Genomic DNA, 20,556 nt, shown 5'->3' with positions numbered 1-20,556 from the left:
ATTTAAGATGAAAAAAAAAACAATACCTAAAAACTCAGAAAGAAACTTTTAAAGAGTAGAGATAAAATGCAAGATGCATTCAAATTGACACTGTAAAATGCACTGTCACTGTACATCATTTTACAAAATGATCAGAGAAAAACATAATGCAGTAACAAATGGATTTACCTCAGTCCTTAAGCAGCTGCTTTGCAAGTTCCCTATAGCTAACTTTCTTCTTCTTCACTGGTTCTCCTGTCGCCGGTTCTACAAAAGATCCATCTTGTGTTTGTGTTGATGGTAAACCTTTGTTTTCTGAAGCAACATTAGTAGCAAGACCTGGGATCAAATCTAACAATAACCCATGAACTGAATCAACCATCACATCCAATTTCCCTGTAGTAGAGGAGTAATCTCTGTCTTTATCCGGTTTACTGCACGTAACAAACCCAGAATTTTGAAAGCAGTGTTTCCTCTTCTCATTAAAGTCAGGCTTCTGTTCTTCCACATTCTCTTCGTTCTTTTCAAGACCAGATTTATCATCAAAAACATTCTTCTGGGTGATATGGTTTGCTTTTGCCAGTTCATCAGTCTTGATTTCTTCCTTAATCTCCTTGTTCTTTTCTGATAAACCGTGTTTTGAGCATAATCCAAAGTTCCCAGTTTCAAGACCAGATTTCCCGAGAATATCCTGCTCGTTATGCTTATCATCAAAGGATATGCCCTGAAAAACATGGTCATGCACAAGGTTATCAAAATCGGGATTCTACTTTGAATCGGAAGAGATTATTAGAATCGAATACGAACAAGTATAATCAAGATATTAATCTCAAATTTCATTGAAAGTGCTTATATTATAGGTGAAAAACTTAATAACTGAATTATATAGATGTTTAATAGCTAAATAAGAAATAATTAACAATATCTATCGATTAATAACTTTCTCAGCATGATTCAAATTTAGGAGGTTTTCGCTAGTCACTAAAAAATTGTAGAATCGTAAATCGAATCGTAAGATTATGTTTGAATCATCGAATCATCGTAAGATTCTACGATTTGAATCGCGATTTTAATAACCATAGTCATGCATTTCAAGTTTAGGGCTTACCGTTGCCATTTCATCAGTTTCATGCTCACTAAAGTCGTCTTCTAAGGAAATTTCATGTAATTTAGCAGGTCTGCTTCCAACTCTGGCCCTTTTTGTACTCGGAGGTTTGCTGACAATTGTTTTGCTTTTCCTAGTGCTTGCTCCAACAGCCCTTCCCCGTTTTCTTTTGGGTTCCGTGATACGGGGAACGGTTTTTGAAACAGACTTCCTCGGCTTTTCTTCATAACCATCATCATTTCCACCTTTCTCTTCATCAGAAGCAGATTCTTCGAAGGTAGTTGGTTTCAGGTTGTATGCCACTTCGGGCAATTTCTGCTCCTTTTTGAGGCAATCCTCCAACCACTGTGACCCCACAACATTAAGTCTTCTCCTACGTAAGATAGATTGCTGGTTCGCTGGGAAACTCTGTAACAAGGTTTCAAATTTAAGCTCATGTCCCGGGACTGACACGACTACTATATGGGTTGCTTGAGAAGGGTTGTCACAAACTTCCCCACCACCTAAAGATACTTCTACTTTCATTCTCCGTGTAGCTATTTTCAAAAAGATGTCCCAAGAAGCGGAATTGGATTTTGCAAATGGGTGGAAATATATGCAGCAACCACGGAAAACACCCCATTTTTCACGCGGACAGTACTTTTTCTTGTAGTGGTCAACCATTTTTGCATCTTCTGATCTGATCACGTTGCAAAAGATCTGTTTCAACTCAACAACGCTAAGATCACAAAAGTAAGAGTCTGAATATTCATCAATCTGTTCTTGTAACTTCTTTCTTGTAGAGTCGGAAAGGAAGACATAATGTTTGGGCATCAAGGTGAGGAGCTGCTTCTGTGAGCAACAATCGAAAACCCAAGAGTAGTGGATAACATCGCATCCACGCCTCTTTACCGCCTCATACTTGATCCCTCGACTCTCTGCCCCAACACAATGAGTAACCGTGTTGTTCAAATTCATGGAAAAAGTTCCACCATTCTCAACAACCAACTTGTGGAGAGAATCCAACGAATGTTCAGAAGGCACATTCACAAAGTGAAATACAATACCAGAAAAAAGTTGTGATTCCCCCTTCACTTTAGAAACATCAGTCTGAGTGAAATGAGAAGGAACTGTGAGATTGAGTCTTTTATTTCCTCCTCCATTTTTCAAAGTCCGTGCACGTTTTGGCAACCCTTGATTATTATCTGCACCACCTCTTCTTTTTGTTGTCCCATTACTCATAACTACCAACTCAAGGAAAGACTGAACATCAAAACAATCATGCCAAGGCTTATCATATCTCACCCGATCAATCCGAGGAAACCTCAAGCAGTACGGTGCAGCAAAAACCTCAGAACTTATGGTACGAATATCACTCGTAATTGACACAATCACCGACTTTTCAGGGCTCTCAACCCAAACATCTGGTCTTTCTTTAGCGTGATTAGTAACTTTGTAAAAACTCGGGGGTGATTTCGTTGGATACTCGTACTTCCTAAAATAGGGTTTCAGTTTTGTCACTAATTCATCAAGTTCCTCATCAGTTAACCCTGTACCAACCCTACAAAAGGACACGAACCTCCTAGGGTAAGAACCTGAACTAGACTTCTCTGCAAGACCAACCAAAAACTGACCAATCTCCCCTCCACGGCGACCTGAACCATAATACCCTCCAATAATCAAAACATCTAAATCGGCCCCTGCATTACCATAATCAGGCTTCACCTTGAGCCATGACCTACTCGTATCACCCGGTTCCCATTTCGAACCAAGATCCTTAATAATAACCCCTTCATCCCGATTCTCAACAGTCTCCTTAAAAAACCTCTCGGCATCATCAACGTGGTTAGCCACAATCGACCAACATCGCTCACCAGCACGCTGACTATTATCTTTACTACTACTACTACTATCATTTGGCAACAAGATCACCAATCGGCCATTAACGGGTCTCACAACCTTTCTAAGAAGTTCATGCCTCTCTTTCAAAGTTTGATGAATCACACTAGTATCCCCAACATAAAGCACATCAAAAGCAACAAAACACAGCGATTTCTCACTATCTACACCCTCTTTAACACCCTTAGAAATCTCCTTAATCGTCCCGAAAACATCGAAACGATTAATTGAATTATCCCAAACCAGCATTTCCCCATCAAGAATACACTTATCAACTAACACATTATCAACAATAACATTCGACATAGCAGGTGCATATTCATCATGATCATGATAATTTGGGGAAAAGTAGTTAATCTTACCACCATCCTTGTGAATTTGGATTCGAAACCCGTCGAATTTGCACTCAACAACAACCTCCTTCCCATGAAGATTCTTCAACGCATCTCTGCAATCCAGAGCTCTATCTGCTTTCTGAGGAATTACAGCTTTTCCAACCTGAATGTCTTGTCTCTTATGCCTAACATTCCGATCACTCAATTTCTCACAAACAAGGCGTAAATCACACGTTACATTGAACAAATCCTCAGCATCAGGATGAAATACATCAAATACAATCTTCTCAGAAAGACCTATCTTCAATTCCTTCAAAATTATCATGACTATCCACTTCATCTCTTGCCAATTCGTCCTCCTTATCATCTCGCCGAGTATATCGGATTTTGCACCGCGGCCGGCGTTCGCGAGTCGGTCGAGGAGCTCGTTGAGCTCGCGAACAGTGAGGTCGCCGGAGACGGACGATTGCCGGCGCATGAGGAACTCAGCGACGATATAAGAGAAGTTACCGGCGTATTTCCCGGCGACTTTGGTGCCGCCTTTGCGCCAATTGATTAGTTTTTTGGCGTCTTCAGAGTCGCGAGAAACGCCGAGGGCGTCGATGAGAGAGGTAGCGAGGACTGATTCTTTGAGATGATATGAAGCTCGTTCGCGATCTAAGGTAGGTAAAATGAGGCGAATTGACGGGAAATAATCGCTAGGTTTGCAGAAGATTTCGAGGAATTTCAGGAATTTAGTGCGTTTATCGGGAGGTTTTGCTTTTGAAACTTTCTCGAAGAGGCTTACCAGTATGCTGAACTTCATTTCTTTGCTCATTTTAATGAGAGCGGCAGAAGAGAAGGCGGCGTCACGGTGGTGGACTGTTGTTGGTGGTGGTGGTGGTGAGTGTTTAGGGGGAGGAAGAGAGAGAAACCGCCATTGGAGGGTTTAAGGTTTTTACGGGGAGCTTCTTCAAGACGCTATTGACAATTTGACACGATTAGTTTAGGACCGAACGACGTCGTTTAGAACATTTTTTTGGGATTTAGAAAATGTGTGTTTAAACATTGGACTTGGGTAATTGGGCTCATATAGCATATGAAATGGGCCTTTCTAACACTAACCAAAATAAATATTCCTCCGTTTCAAAACAGTTACATCGTTTTGGCTTTCACGTTTATCAATGCATAATTTTTACCATCAGTATTAATAAGTATCTATTAGTAAAAAATTATAAAAAGTTGATGTATTTAAAATACACATTAGAAAAAATCAATAACATTTTATAATAAAATTTGTTTTTATTTATGAGTAGAAAATTAGGGTCAAATCAAAATAGGTGAATATTGTCAAAAGTCAAAACGATGCAACTATTTAGGAACGGAGGTGGTATATATAATCAACTCAAATTTACTGGAACTAATTTAAGAGCTTTTGACGCGTCGATCAGTGTAATTGATGTTAATTTCTTTGCAGATGTATCACTTTGATTTTTACATGATTCACATACTAACTTTCGACCTTGTTTATTACTCCGTATTATTTTCTAATTCTTTCTCCATTTTTATTTAGTTGACACATTTTATTAGTCACGTTAGTCAATGAACATTTTTATCATTAATATCTTTAATGAATTTAACAAATCCTGACTACATTTTACCTTACACATAAATAATAAAATTCGGTCAAAGAAAAGATGTATAAATAGTGATAAAGTCAAACTGTATCAACTTAATAAGAACTTAGTAAGTATTTGCTAAGAAGGTGGAAGGGAAGCCTTATAGTTGATAGCAAGATCGTCAAACATGATTGAGAATTTTTGTTTATAAATTTTAATTTTTTGGACACATTAATTTAAAGACTTGAATTTTAAGCTTGAATTTGTTGCTTTTCTCACTTGATGATGAAACCAATCAACTTGATGAGTGTTTTTCAAATTTGATTAGAAGTTTGTATTTGCCTATCTGGCCCTGATCGGTAAAATTAGCGGTACCAAATAACATAATATTATTTAACAATTGAATGACGGATAAATATATCATAGTAACGATCAGTTGTCAGTAGCGATAACTAGCATGAGAATTTGGTAAAACCAGCGATTGAGATTGTAAAATACATTACAAGCTATACACGTAGTTTTATCAAACGCTACCCGCTGTACATATGGTGATGGTGATATGGTGTTGTGTTTCTCAATGGTCCATGGGTTATTCAATGTGTTTCTTGGTTATAGAAATTTTGGAGTTACTCCCTCCGTCTCTTTTTGTTTTTTACGTTTGATTATTTCAAAATGTTCTTTACATTTCCTTTTATATTATCACATAAATAACTTAGTATTCTATCAAAGTTTGTGTCCAATCATTATTTCAACCAATCAAATTCATTGGGTCATTTAATCTCTCACACTTTTCCATTGGGACATTAAATTTTTCTCATTTCCCAATATCAGAATTTTGATAAAAGTGAAAACATTATAAATAAACGTAATTTATCTCGTTTAAATAAAAAAAATGGAGGGATTTCAATGCAAATTAATTATTCGTTAAAACACGTGAAAAATACCAAACGTAAAAAACAAAAAGAGACGGAAAGAGTATTTGCTAAGAAGGTGGAAAGGAAGTCGTCAAGTTGACTACATGATTATCAAACAGGATTGAGCACGAAGTTGCAATAAGATATTTCTGTTTGGAAAATTTAATTTTATTGGACAGAATTGAGTGTTGAATTTTAGGTTTGAATATATTTGTTGTTTTTCTCACTAGATAATGAAATCAATCAATTAAACTTGTTGTCTTTTCTTAGATTGATTGATATTTTCTAGAAGACAAAGAAAGTGGTAAGGTTATAAATGTGTTTTCATGGACAATTTTCTATATACAGTCGGTTATATATTGTGCATGAAAATTATTAGGTGTATCACCGTACATCTGTACATACTTTGCATATGTTTCCATCCTTGTACTTTTCTACGTAATATAACCAGTTATATCTTGTGCATAGTACAATCAAGATTATTCTTTTGTCTGACTTTGAGAGTGCATGCATATAGTGATATAGATAAAAGAATAGCACTTGTTGAACCTTATAATTAAGCTAGGTACAACCAGTTGTACGCACGGTGAAAATCGATCAATTAGTTGATGATAAACTCTATAAATTATTGCTATTAGATAGTGAGTAATGAATTGAACTACATTATAAATATAGTTAATGATTCATGAAGTGTATATATATATATATATATATATATATATATATATATATATATATATATATATATATATATATATATATATATATATATATATATATATATATATATTAAAAAAATAGTTGTTGGTGTCAAATAGCTTTGTTGATAAAGTCTTGAGATGATGATAATCGCATTCTGTCCACCATTTATCACCTTACTCTTTGCAGCTCTCTCTACCCAAAACAACATTATAAATTAGTTAATGATTAATGAACTGCATTATAGCTAGATTAAGTGATTAACTAATAAAGTATAGGAGTTGTTATATTATATGGTGGAAAATACTAGGGCGGTGCGTTGACAAGAAATAGTGTAACAATAATATACAATACCATTAGTACATGTATATATATTTGAGACAATTGGGGTACATGTAAAGTACCATTATTCATTCCTCTAATTAATTCTTAAAGTGTAATACACTTATTAAAAGTCAATTTAGATTGCTAATGCTGGATGATTAATTAATTAATTAATTAGTCAACAACTAACTCAATTAGTTGTAGCTTAGGCAGACCACAAGAACTTTCATGAAACTTCCATCACATGCATGACTCACATGACATCTCTCATACGTAGAACTTAATTGTTGAGCAAGTTTTATATATATTGACCATTTAAAGTTTTAAACTAATACAATTCACAATTCAAAAGTGTAATATGGAGTACGGTATAATCAACGCAAGTTGGTGGAGTTGGTCGAAAAACCAATATTATGATCTGAAGGTTGGTTAGTAGGTTAAGCCTTATTGGATGTGATATACTCCGATCCGTATTTTGGAGTGGCTCAAACGTTGACATGTGTTGCTGGATTAGCTAACCTGTGATATTCAGTAGACTCTTTCTTCTTACCTACTAAAAAAAATTGAGAATTTCACAACTACGCGCGAGTAGTTATAATAAAATGATTAAGAATAAGTCGAGTACATTCTTTTCAACAGATAAACCTAAACTTATTTGTACTAGACTTATTGGATTTGTTCAAAACTTATTGACTTAATGAAACGTGATAGAACATAATGATTACAATTTATTGGACCTAATCAAACCGAATAGTAAGATAATAAACTTGAGAGTGCAACTTTCTGATTGAAATTTATTGCCTGAACATATATAATGGCAATTTATCTGAACTTATTAGACCTGAAACTTATTAACCTCTGTCACCATTCTAACCTATAGTGTACAAGTCTAATAATGTAGGAGATATATGATACGAAGTACATTATTGTATGAAATATTCGCTCCATCCCATCAAAGTACCCATTTTGATAAAGATTTTAACTTTTTAAAGTAGGAAAAGATATTAATTAACGGATAAAAACGTAAGGAATTTCATAGCAATTATCCAACTTCTTTAAAAACCATCCAATAATAATAATAATAATGGCATATAAATTTCAATTCTAAGAATAATCCAAAACTTTAATAGTTTCAAATGATACTCCCCATCATTTACTTTTATATAAAGTGTTAAAGATGAAAATTATTTAATTTAAAATGCCTAACAATCCATTCGTGTTAGAGGTTAGATGCACAATAATATTTTTAAAGCAAAAGGTTGATTTGTTTTATACTTTTAAGTGGCCACATTTGTTCTGTTCGACTTATTTTGACTTATTTTAGAAAAATATGCTTAGGCCCTGTTCTGTTCGACTTATTTTGACTTATTTTAGAAAAAAAATAAGTTCAGTTAAGTTCAGATAAGTTCAGTTAAGTTCAGATAATATAAGTTGAGCAAAAATAAGTTTTTTTCAGACATTTTCACACACAAATAAGTTTATTTCAGACAAAATAAGTTTTTTCCAGATAAAATAAGTTCAGATAAGTTCAGATAATATAAGTGCAGTTAAAATAAATCCAATAAAACGGAGCCTTAATGTGTTAGTGTTGAACAAAATTATCTAAAAGATAGATCGCACTAATATTATCACAACGTCGCCTTAGGAACTGGACAGGGTAACTCCAAAAGCAAATTCCGAATACAGCAAACCATATGGACAGAGTAACTCACTAGTATGAGACTAAGCATTGGTTGAGATTGTAACATACGGAGTGCTATATATAAAAGCTATACATATAGTTTTATCAAACGCTATCCATATGCATGGTGTTGTGTTTCTCAATGACCACTATGGGGTATTCAAATGTGTTTCTTGGTTATGGAAATTGGGAGTTGGTTAATAATAAACTTTCAGGTCGGGCCGGCTCAAGCCCAAAAAACGGGCCAAAAATTGTTGTCCAAACCCGCAAAAATCGGACCGGGCTTATATTGATCAGGTCTATTTGAAAGCTATACATATGGTGTTGTGTTTCTCAATGGTCCATAAATTATTCAAATATGTTTCTTGATTATAGATGTTATGTGTGCCTCGAATCTTCCTTGAAGGATGTTAGGGTGTTATAGTGGAAGGTCTGACTTCAAATGGACATATCTCATGATCTACTCATTAGATTGAGTTAATTCAAGTTGAAGGTGAAAGCTTGGCTCAATAGCTTTCCAATGCCTGGTCATAAGCTCATTTTGGAGAAATGAGGGAGTTATGACTATTTTACGAGAAGTTGTCATGCAGCAAGGGAAGTTCGGCCGAACCTGCTGGAAGTTCGGCCGAACTCTTAGGTGGTTCGACCGAACCTGAAGAGAATCAGGAACTTTGAGATTTTGGAGGTTCGCCCGAACTTTGGGTAAGTTCGGCCGTACCTGACCTTGGTTCTGCCGAACCCTTTAAAGGTTCGACCGAACCCTGCGGGTGAACTGTTTTCTTCTCCGCAAGGTTCAATCGACGTGGCCTTTTCTTGTCCCTTAGATTGGTTTGATGTCCAACACTATAAATACCAAATGTAATGAGAATTTCAGAATTAAGAGAGAGAAACACAAGTGAGGTTGAAACTCTAGATCTAAGCATACATAGAATTCTCTCTTCTTCACCTTTGAGAATTCCTCTTTGTAATCATTTCTCCATTGAAAAGTAATACAAGTTCCAAACCCTCCCTCATGGTAGATGTAGCTCATTGAAGAGTGAACCACCTTAAATCTTTGTGTGTGTTTTTAATTTGTTTAATTATTTCTTCTCATTATTCCAACATTAAATATTTAAATTTGTCATTCAAATTAACATTCAAGCCCAAAAGGGTACTTAATTCATAACAATAGAAATTGGGAGTTATTTGCTAAGAAAGTGGAAAACTACAATAAATTGTACTATTAACGACGGGAAATCCCGTCGCGAAAGGCGAATAATCGTTGATTAACGACGGGATTTACTGTCGCGAACCCGTCATAAAAGGGGGCCGTCGTTAATAGAAAATCCCGTCGTAAATTCGTCGTAAAAGACATTTGCGACGGTTATTCCCGTCATTATTTGGTTGTTGTTAAAGATACAAATTCTTGTAGTGAAAGCAAGTCATCATGTTGACTGCAAGATTGTCAAATAGTATATGATTGAGCACGAAGTTGCAATATTAGATTTTTGTTTGGAATTTTTTAATTTTTTTCGGAAAGAATTGTTTAATTAGAGTGTTGAATTTTAGGTTTGAATATATTTGTTGTTTTTCTCACTAGATAATGAAATCAATCAACTAGTTGTCTTTTCTTAATTTGATTGATGTTTTCTAGAAGACAAAGAAAGTGGTAGGGTTATGACTGTGTTTTCATCGACATTTTTTTAGTTATCTCATTGTATATTTGGGTATTTTATACTCGTTGATGGTTCCTCGGACATCTTCTCCTTGCAGATGAGGAGAAACTGTAAAAGAGTGCACGATATATCAGAATGCACTTTATATACTAAATGTATGGTATGTACAATCAAAGTTTTTCCGATTCTTTGCTTTGCTCACATGTTTGTATCTCTTGTTTTAATTTTTTTTTTTATCCCGAAAAAAAGTATTGCACTCCGTATATATACTTTGTATATGTTTCCATCTCGGTAATTTTCTACGTAATACAACCAGTTATATCTTGAGCATAGTATAATCAAGCTTATTCCTTTGTCGGTTTGTACCTAGCTAGTGACTTTGAGAGTACATAGACAAAAGAATAGCACTGGTTGTAACTTGTAAGTTAGGTACAACCAGTTATAAGGTGAAAACCGATCAACTAGTTGAGGATAAACTCTACATCAATGTTTCCACTTAGTAATAATTAGTTAACGATTAACGAATTCAACCACATTATAAATAGTTAATGATTAATGAACTAATATATTATAAATATTATAAAATTAGTTAATAACAAATGAACTACATTATAGCTAGATTAACTAATAAAGTATATAGAAGTTGTTATATTATATGGTGGAAAATACTAGGGCGGTGTGTTGACAAGAAAGAGTGTAACAATAATATACAATACCATCCTTTCAAAACAAAAAAAAAAAATGCAATACCATTAGTAATTTAGTATAGTATATGTTTGAGTCTTTGAAACAATTGGGGTACATGTAAAGTACCATTATTCATTCCTCTAATTAATTCTTAAAGTGTAATACACTTATTAAAAAGTCAATTTAGATTGCTGGATGATTAATTAATTAATTATTAAAATTAATTAATTATTAACTAAATAATTAATTAATTAGTCAACAACTCAATATCAACAGCTATAGCTCAATTAGTTGTAGCTTAGGCAGGACACAAGAAGTTTCATGAAACTTCCATCACATGCATGACTCACATGACATCTCTCATACGTGGGATTTAATTGTCGAGCAAGTTTTTTTTTTGAACATTTAAGCTAATCCTTCCTCCATTTTTTTATAATCGCACCATCTGAGATTTTACGCTTGTCAATGTTCTATTTTAACTACTAATATCTCTTATTATATATTTTAAAATATTATAAAAATGTGATAATTTGAAAGTATATTTCGAGACCAATCTAACAAGATCACACATGAATATATTTTTCCTTATATATAAATCACAAAAAATAACAATATAAGAATAAGGGAATAATGCTGAAACCAAGATGGTGCAATTATTAAAAAATGGAGGAAGTACAACTCACAAATCACAAATCACAATGCAAGTGTAATATGGATTACAGTATAACCAACCCAAGTTGGTGGAATTGATCGGGAAACTTACCTTATAACCTGGAGGTCGATCGATTACTAGGTTAAGCCTTATATATGGTTGCGATATGTTTTGAAGTCGCTCAAACGTAAACCTGTGTAGCTGGACTAGCTAATACGTCTTAGTAGACTTTTTCTTCTTACCTACTTACAAAAAATGGAGTATTCACAACTAGTTGCGTACGTTCTCTTCAACGAATAAAAAAACTTATTTGAACTGAACTTATTGGATTTTCTTAAAACTAATTGACTTGATGAAACCTGATAGGACATGATTACAATTTATTAGACCTAATCAAACCAGATTATAAGATATTAGTGAACTTGAGAGTGCAAACTTATAAAATTTGATTAAAACTTATTAATTTGATAAGACATAATTGTATTTATCTGAACTTATTAAGCCTGAAACTTATTAACCTCCCGGACGATCCTAACCTATAGTGTACAAAATCTAATAAATGTATACCCATTATTGTACATTATTGTATGAAATATTCGCTCTATCCCATCAAAGTAATTATACCCATTTTGATAAAGATTTTAACTTTCTAAAGTAGGAAAATATATTAATTAACGGATAAAAACGTAAGGAATTTCATAGCATTTATCCAACTTCTTTTAAAACCAACCAATAATTATAATAATGGCATATAATTTTCATTTCTAAGAATAATCCAAAACTTTAATAGTTTCAAATGATACTCCCCATCATTTACTTTTATATAAAGTGTTAAAGATGAAAAATAATTAATTTAAAATGCCTATAAATTCATTCGTAAAAGAGATTAGATGCACAATAATATTTTTAAAGCAAAAGGTTGAATTGTTTTATACTTTTAGATAAGTGGTTGGATATATGGGATTATTATTATAAAGTCGTGAAAATATCTTGAAGGTACGTCCGTACATGCGTTATATTCACCCGATTTTAATTTACTTATAGATATGAACTTACTGAAATTATTTGAGCTTATTAAAACTTATTTTAGTTATAAATTGTGCGGAGTATTTGAGTAGCCCTTATTCTGAACTTACCTTATCTAGATTTCTCTTATATTATTTGAACTTTTTTTCCTCAATTAAGTAGCAATAAGGTGAACATGATATTACAAACTTTTATATAAGGCGGTCTTACACAAAAGACCGCCTTGGTGTTATCTAAGTTAAACAATGAAATCAATTAGTTAAGCACTGAAACTAATTAGTTAAACAATGAAACTAATTAGTTAAACTCTAAAACTAATTAGTTAAGCAATGTAACCAGTTAGTTAAGCAATTAAATTGGTCTTTCTGGTGAGGCGGTCTTACACAAAAGTTGCCGACATGATATAGCATTAGGGTGCATTATATTCACCTGATTTTCAGTTATTTTTTGTGAACATATTACTCTGTATAACTTATCAAAACTTATTTTAGTTATATTTTGTAATTAAAACCTTTATTTTTCTTGATGTTATCTTAACTTAACTAAAATTATCTTAATTTATTTTTCTTGAAATAACTGGAAATAAGATAGATTAGAGACTTTGTTACATGAAATCTTTCATAAAGTTAAAGAGAATAAAAACATTCTAGTGAATATGTAACCTAGCCCGTTCAATATGGGTGATATTTAAGTGTTCCATTCTTTAATTATTTATTTATCAAAAAAGAAAAAAGTAGTTAGCACCAAAAAGAAAAATAAAAGTAATATTCTATACTTTTAATTTATAAATGTGAATGCATTAAGATTAGTTTAGATATAGTGTCCTTATCCAATGTCCCATGACCAAGATTCTTTAACAAAATGACAAGCCGCCACGTCTTTCTTCCACTCAAACACGAGTAAAATAGACTTGTATAATTGTATGAACGAGAGGGTTACTAGTGGCCCTACTATTAAGTATTTTATTCGTCTCTAAAAATATCGCGTTATTTCATTAAAGAAAGAAATCGAAAATTATTTTTACCATCTAAAAAACTAAAACTTGTATTTTACCATCTAAAAATAAATAAATTATTTTTATCACCTAAAAACGGAAAAATAGATATAATGAAACCGTTATGTAGGGCTCTCTAATTCAATGTCCCATGCTAGGGCGGTGTGTTGAAAGAAAAGGTGTAACAATAAAATACAATACCATTAGTATAGTATATGTTTGAGTCTTTGAAACAATTGGGGTACATGTAAAGTACCACTATTCATTCCTCTAATTAATTCTTAAAGTGTAATACACTTATTAAAAGTCAATTTAGATTGTTGGATGATTCATTAATTAATTAATTAAAACTTGTATTTTACCATCTAAAATAAATAATTTTTTTTTAAGTAGGGATCTCTAATTCAATTTTCCTCCATTTTTTTTACACTACCTTTGCGATATTGATTAACTCATTCACCTGGCCTATTTCTTTATTGTCATTGAAATTTGTCAATTTTGTGAATTAATGGGAGAAAAAATTATGTGAATTTATGGACAAGAAAGAAGCAGGGGAAAAGAAGGAAGTTAAATACATAAATTGTTGAAGAAGAGAAAAAATCACAAATATTATCGCTAGTGTGCCGACCACATGATAGTTTCATTTATTTTTCCATTTTTTAGGGGGTAAAAACAAGTGTTAATTTTTTTTAGGTGGTATAATACAAATTTTATTTTTTTAGGTGGTAAAAAATAAATTTTTGAATTTTCCAGGTGATAAAAAATAATTTATCCATTATTTAACGACGGTTCACAAAAAAATAAGACAATGTTTTAGGAACAGCTTGAGGAACAATGTAACAACACTCTTTATCTCTTCGAATCTAGGGTTGATATGAAGAAATGTACTCCTGAATCCGTTCCTTTTTATTTGCTCCATACATGCTACTTTACACATGATTTGGTAGATTGAGAAAGTAGAGATAAATGAAAACATAAGTTTATTTTACCAAAAACTTCATCCATATTAAAAATATAATCAGATAATTAAACCAACTAATTTAACCATGAAAAACTACTCAACTAGTGATTAATTTAATCAACTAACAAGTACGGAGTAACCTTTAATTATTAAAGAAATGATTCCAATATATATAACCTCAAGTAGTGAAAGTTTATTTAAAAAGTTATTGTAACTAGTAACCTTTAATTATTAAAGAAATAGGTCCAATATATATATAATCTCAACTAGTGAAAGTTTATTTAAAAAGCTATTGTAACTTCATAGTGAAACAAAGTGCATTGATGACCTAGTTTCAAATAGCCCATACTCTCTATAAAGTATAAACTGTTATAGTTCTGTCAGTGTTAAGAAAGATTATAACCCATCGTACAAATAACACGTGTCACATACACATTAATGTACTACCTCCGTTTCAGAAAGTTCTTTACGCTTTGGAAAATGTGTCCAAAATATAAAAACTTTGACCGTAAATTCTCACCATTATATACATCAAAACGTTACATGTAAGATTTTGTTAGATTGGTATCGAGATGTACTTTCAGAATATCAGATTTTTATAATTTTTTCACAAACGAAATTGGATATATTATTAGTTAAATATTGCATTGGAGTCCGTGCAAATAGTAACTGTAAAGATTTTTTGAAACGGAGGTAGTATAACCATATACGGAATACATAGCACATGCAAAGATTGCCAATACAACGTGCATGTCACACGTGTCACGCACACATTAATGTATAACCATGCACGGTATGTGTTGCCATATACATACGTATGTGTAAGTGTACAATATACGGTACACAATATGGAATACTACGTATAATAATTTGCAAATATGAAGTCATTTAATGAAATTCAATTATATGGATCAGGATGACGTCACGGTGGAGGATACCAAATTCCCTAGCTTCAAAGTTCAAATCCTACCGTTTGTATTCAACCCGACCCACCCTGGCCTACACTATATCGTCCTTTGTTAACCATCTCAACCTACAACCCACCAGACTCACTCATGACCCGTTTATTGACTCGGCTCGTTGACCGTCTCAATGGAGCACACTCCAAGATTTGATAAGTGATGATTAGTTTAGATAAGTTCATTTCAGTTCTGATAATTTATTTATTTTAAAAAGTGAAAATCAGGTGAATAGAACGATCACGACTCTGTTCTGTTCACTTTATTTCAGAAAAAATAAGTTCAGGAAAACTGAGAGTTTACCAAGTACAGTTTATAATTAAGGATCCGTTCCGGACTTATTTTGACTGAACTTATATTATCTGATTATCTGAACTTATCTGAACTTATTTTATCTGAAAATAAAACTTATTCTGAAAAAAACTTATTTTTGCTGAACTTACATTATCTGAAGTTCTGAACTTAACTGAACTTATTTCGTCTGAAATAAGTTAAAATAAGTCAAACCGAACAGAGCCTAAAATAAGTTTGATAAGTTCTAATAAATTTAGATAAGTTCAACCCGTTAAAAAAAAAAATTAAGTCTAGAAAAAAATAAGTGAATAAAACGCACACTTAGTAAGTAGGTTAGATTCACTAATTTCCATTTACTCTTCCTAAACTTATCTGAACTTATTAAAAATTAGGATTATGTTAGAGCCTATAAGAGTATAGTATAGGGAATATGCTAATATACTCCCTCCGTCTCTTTTTGTTCTTTACGTTTTCCTTTTTGGGTATTTCAAAATGTTCTTTACATTTCCTTTTATTATTATCACATAAATGACTTAGTATTCTATCAAAATTTGTGTCCAATTATTATTTCAACCAATTAAATTCATTGGGTCATTTAATCTCTCACACTTTTTATTGAGACATTAAAATTTTCTCATTTTCCAATATCAGAATTTCGATTAAAGTGAAAACATTATAAATAAACGTAATTTATCTTGTTTAAATAAAAAAAATTGAGGAATCTCGATGCAAATTAATTAATTGTAAAAACGCGTGAAAAATACCAAACGTAAAGAACAAAAAGAGACGGAGGGAGTAGTAATTATCCAAATATGAACTCATTTAATGAAATTCAATCATATGGGTCCATATGGATCACGATTGACATAAAGGTGGAGCATACCAAATTCCCTTCATCCGGATCCACCTACATCTTACTTTAACTGTTTTGGGCTTTTTTTTATTCAACGTGTCAAAAATTTTGCGTCAAAAAAATCAAACCGCGTAACAAATAATAAACCCACGACAAAATCCACGCTCTTTTTCTCACCATATAAACCGCCATTCCTCAACCCAATCCTCTCACTTTTGCAAACAAATTTGACACAAAAACCCAGAAACAAAAAATTATCCAAATATCAATGGCAGATTTATCATCATCATCATCATCATCATCATCATCATCAATATACAAACAAGCAGAAGAAGAAGATCAAATTGCAGAAAATCAAATCGAGGGAGTTGATTATTTCGATCTAATTCCAGACCCAATTCTTAATTTGATCTTCAACAGGGTATTTGATGCGAAATCATTATGTCGTTGTCTTGTTGTTTCGAAGAGATTTGCTAGTTTGGTTTCTGAGGTTGATTCAATCTCGATTCAGATGAATAATAGTAGTAGTAGTAATGGGAGTAATCATAATCAGGTGAAATCGAAGAAATCAGTTGAGTTCTCATCATCAACTGGGTCGTCGAAGAGTTTTTTCAGAAATCCGATCTTCAAGTTTATTTGCAAGCCGATTAATCTGCTACAACAGGCGATTTCAGGGAAGAAGACGACGAAGAATGGAGGTGGTGGTGGGGTTGATATTCAGAAATGGGTTGGGAATACGCTGAAGAATTTCCAGGATGTGGAGTCGATTAAGCTTGAGTTACCTTGCCATGGTGGGGAAATTGGGATTAATAAGAATATTCCATTGTTGAAATGGGAAGCTGGGTTTGGGAAAGAGATGGAGAGGTGTGTGATTTTGGGGGCGACTTCCATTGTTGAGAGTAAGAGAGAGAAAAAGGTAGGGTTTGGAATTGGGGAAGATGGGATTGAAAATGAAGTGCAGGTTTTCTCAGATGATGAGCTGAAATTGAGGATAATCTGGATAATTTCATGCTTAATTGCTTCATCAGCTCGGCATAATCTGGTGAAGAAGATGGTGAATCAATGTCCGAAGCTGAAAAACGCCGTCGTTTTTGATGGTGGGAGACAAGGGAAGCTGAATATGAGTGAAGAACAGGTTCAAGATCTGAGGGAATCAATCAAACTTAAGAACACCACCATTGTTAACAAGAGTGAAAACCCAGAAACTGAACCTGCAACAACAACAACAACAACAATGGCGTATGCAGGTAATTTGGTGATGAAAATGTGGTATGTGAAGGAATTGGAATTGCCGAATTCTGGGAAAGTGATGAAAGGGGCAACACTTGTTGTGATTAAGCCTGAAAGGAAAGTGGGTGGTGGTGGTGGTGGTGGTGGTGGTGGTGGTGGTGAAGAGAAGGAGAAAGATGGTGGTGGTGAAGGGTTGAGTATGTGGAAAGCTTTTGAAGGTGAAGATGTTTTTGAAGAAGCTGCAAAAAAGTTGATCAAGGGGAAAGAAAGGAGAATGTATAGATTGGAAATGAATTCCTTTTGAGATTTTTTTTTTTTTTGGGGGTTTAGATTTTAATTTTGTTCGATCATAGTTTATGATAATGTTTTTTTATTATTATTTTAATAAGTTGTAGTTAAAACAATTTGTAGTTTGTGCATACATATATTGTTATACATAAATGAGAAATTAAATTCACTAGATCTTGTGTGTGTTTTGGAGAAATTGTGACGAGTTCTTAATTTTAGGAGTTGGAACAATGTGACAACTGTATTTAAAAGTCTCGGGGATATCAAAGATAAAACGCTCTATTAAGTTTGAGCATAATCACAATGTAAAAACCCAAGCGCCTTTACATACGCGATTTCTAGGAACTCATAGTTGGTTTGAGGATCAACAAAACAATTCAATCCAAGGTTTTTTTTGTAGTACATTGGTTCGTAGTTGTAGAAAATCCCATGTTTTTTAATAGTACATTGAATCGCCGTGGTAGGTATAATGTGACAACTATTTCTACAACAAAACGCTCTAGAGAACGATTTTACTAAATTTGAGCATAAAATACAAAACATTAGTGGCTTTACATAAGCCACTTCCATGTTTTTGGTAGTACATTGGCATCGCCATTGTAAAAACAATGTGACACCTATTTCTAGAACACTCTAGAGAACATTTTTGCTGAATTTGAGCATAACCGCAATGTAAAACCTAAGCTACGGCTTTACATACGCCATTTCAAGGAACTCATAGTTGGTCTCAAGGATCAAACAAATAATTCGATCCCATGCTTTTGGTAGTACATAGATTCATTGTTGTAGGAAATCCCATGTTTTTGGTAGTACATTGGATCACCGTTATAGGAACAATGTGACAACTATTTCTAAAACGCTTTACAGAACATTTTTACTAAATTCGAGCATAACCACAATGTAAAACCTAAGCTACGGCTTTACATACGCCATTTCAAGGAACTCATAGTTGGTCTCAAGGATCAAACAAATAATTCGATCCCATGCTTTTGGTAGTACATAGATTCATTGTTGTAGGAAATCCCATGTTTTTGGTAGTACATTGGATCACCGTTATAGGAACAATGTGACAACTATTTCTAAAACGCTTTACAGAACATTTTTACTAAATTCGAGCATAACCACAATGTAAAACCTAAGCTACGACTTTACATACGCCCTTTCTAGGAACTCATAGTTGGTCTCGAGGATCAACCAAACAATTCGATCCCATGCTTTTGGTAGTATATTGATTCATTGTTGTAGAAAATCCCAAGTTTATGGTAGTACATTGGATCGCCGTTATAGGAACAATGAGACAACTATTTCTAAAACGCTTTACAGAACATTTTTACTAAATTCGAGCATAACCACAATGTAAAACCTAAGCTACGACTTAACATACGCCATTTCTAGGAATTCATAGTTGGTCTCAAGGATCAACCAAACGATTCGATCCCATGCTTTTGGTAGTACATTGATTCGTCGTTGTAGGAAATCCCATGTTTTTGGTAGTACATTGGATCGCCGTTATAGGAACAATGTGACAACTATTTCTAAAACACTCAAAAACATTTTTACTAAATTTGAGCATGATCACAATGTAAGCCCCTGTTATTTTGGACTTAATTGCAGTTACATTCAGTTCAGTTCAGTTCAATTCAGCCAAACAAAGTTCAGAAGAATAGGGCCTAAAACTGTAACTATGGCTTTACATACACCATGTGCTTAATGCTTAATGTGGGCACTCTGACGAAGACACCATTGATAAAGCATAAGAAGAAGTTAACAAGGTACGGACTATACCATAACAAGTGAGATTTGGAGTGTGGTCACAAATCTCCTCCACTTTGCTGATGGTAATTCCACAACAAGATTACAACTGCTGTAGCCAAAACTGGCACCATTTTGCTTACACCATGCAATATGCTTGCTTGGTCAGCATGATAGAGAAAAATCAATAAAGCAGAAGAGTAAAAGATGGTAGGATCATAGGATGACACTCTATTAGACCTGTCAATCGGGTAGGTCGGGTCAAGTTGTAAAAAATAACTTTCGGATTCGGGTTAGTTCAGGTCGGTCACTTTCGGGTTGGAGTTTACAAGTACTTGTTCAAGACGAAGTTTCGGATTCAGGTCGACCAAACTGGGTTGAGAGATTTTAAAACGCGTATTATATTTTCATTAATTTGAGTAATATATATATATATATATATATATACAAAATATGTGCATAAATTAACAAATTTTCATACACCAAGTATATATATTTAGTCAAATTCAACCATAAAATGACGTAATTATTCAAATCAAAATCACATAATCATATTACACATTTACACCCAACAATAGTAACAACATGTGTTAATGTGCTTAAAACTCTTCGCAATCTCATTTATTACTATAAATACAACTATTTTTAATCGGTTGGGTTTTGACCCATTACTTTTTGGTGTTTTCAGGTTC

At 33.3% G+C, this 20,556-nt stretch overlaps 2 protein-coding genes across 2 annotated transcripts; one reads left to right on the top strand and one right to left on the bottom strand.

Annotated features, from left to right (window-relative positions):
* Positions 1 to 56: 56 nt before the first annotated feature.
* LOC110783295 (DNA ligase 4) lies at positions 57 to 4,283 on the bottom strand. Its single transcript, XM_021987613.2, has 2 exons — positions 1,088 to 4,283; positions 57 to 703 (listed from the first exon to the last, which is right to left on the bottom strand). The coding sequence occupies exons 1-2, from the start codon at positions 4,112 to 4,114 to the stop codon at positions 170 to 172; spliced, it is 3,561 nt and encodes a 1,186-aa protein (XP_021843305.2). The 5' UTR covers positions 4,115 to 4,283; the 3' UTR covers positions 57 to 169.
* Positions 4,284 to 16,774: 12,491 nt separating this feature from the next.
* Positions 16,775 to 18,284, top strand: LOC110783293 (F-box protein At1g30200-like). Its single transcript, XM_021987611.2, has one exon. The coding sequence runs from the start codon at positions 16,863 to 16,865 to the stop codon at positions 18,126 to 18,128; it is 1,266 nt and encodes a 421-aa protein (XP_021843303.1). The 5' UTR covers positions 16,775 to 16,862; the 3' UTR covers positions 18,129 to 18,284.
* Positions 18,285 to 20,556: the final 2,272 nt, after the last annotated feature.

Source organism: Spinacia oleracea, chromosome 4 (genome assembly GCF_020520425.1).
Source record: "Spinacia oleracea cultivar Varoflay chromosome 4, BTI_SOV_V1, whole genome shotgun sequence".
In the NCBI taxonomy this organism is placed as follows: Eukaryota; Viridiplantae; Streptophyta; class Magnoliopsida; order Caryophyllales; family Amaranthaceae; genus Spinacia; species Spinacia oleracea.
This window is presented reverse-complemented; position numbering and strand designations above follow the sequence as displayed.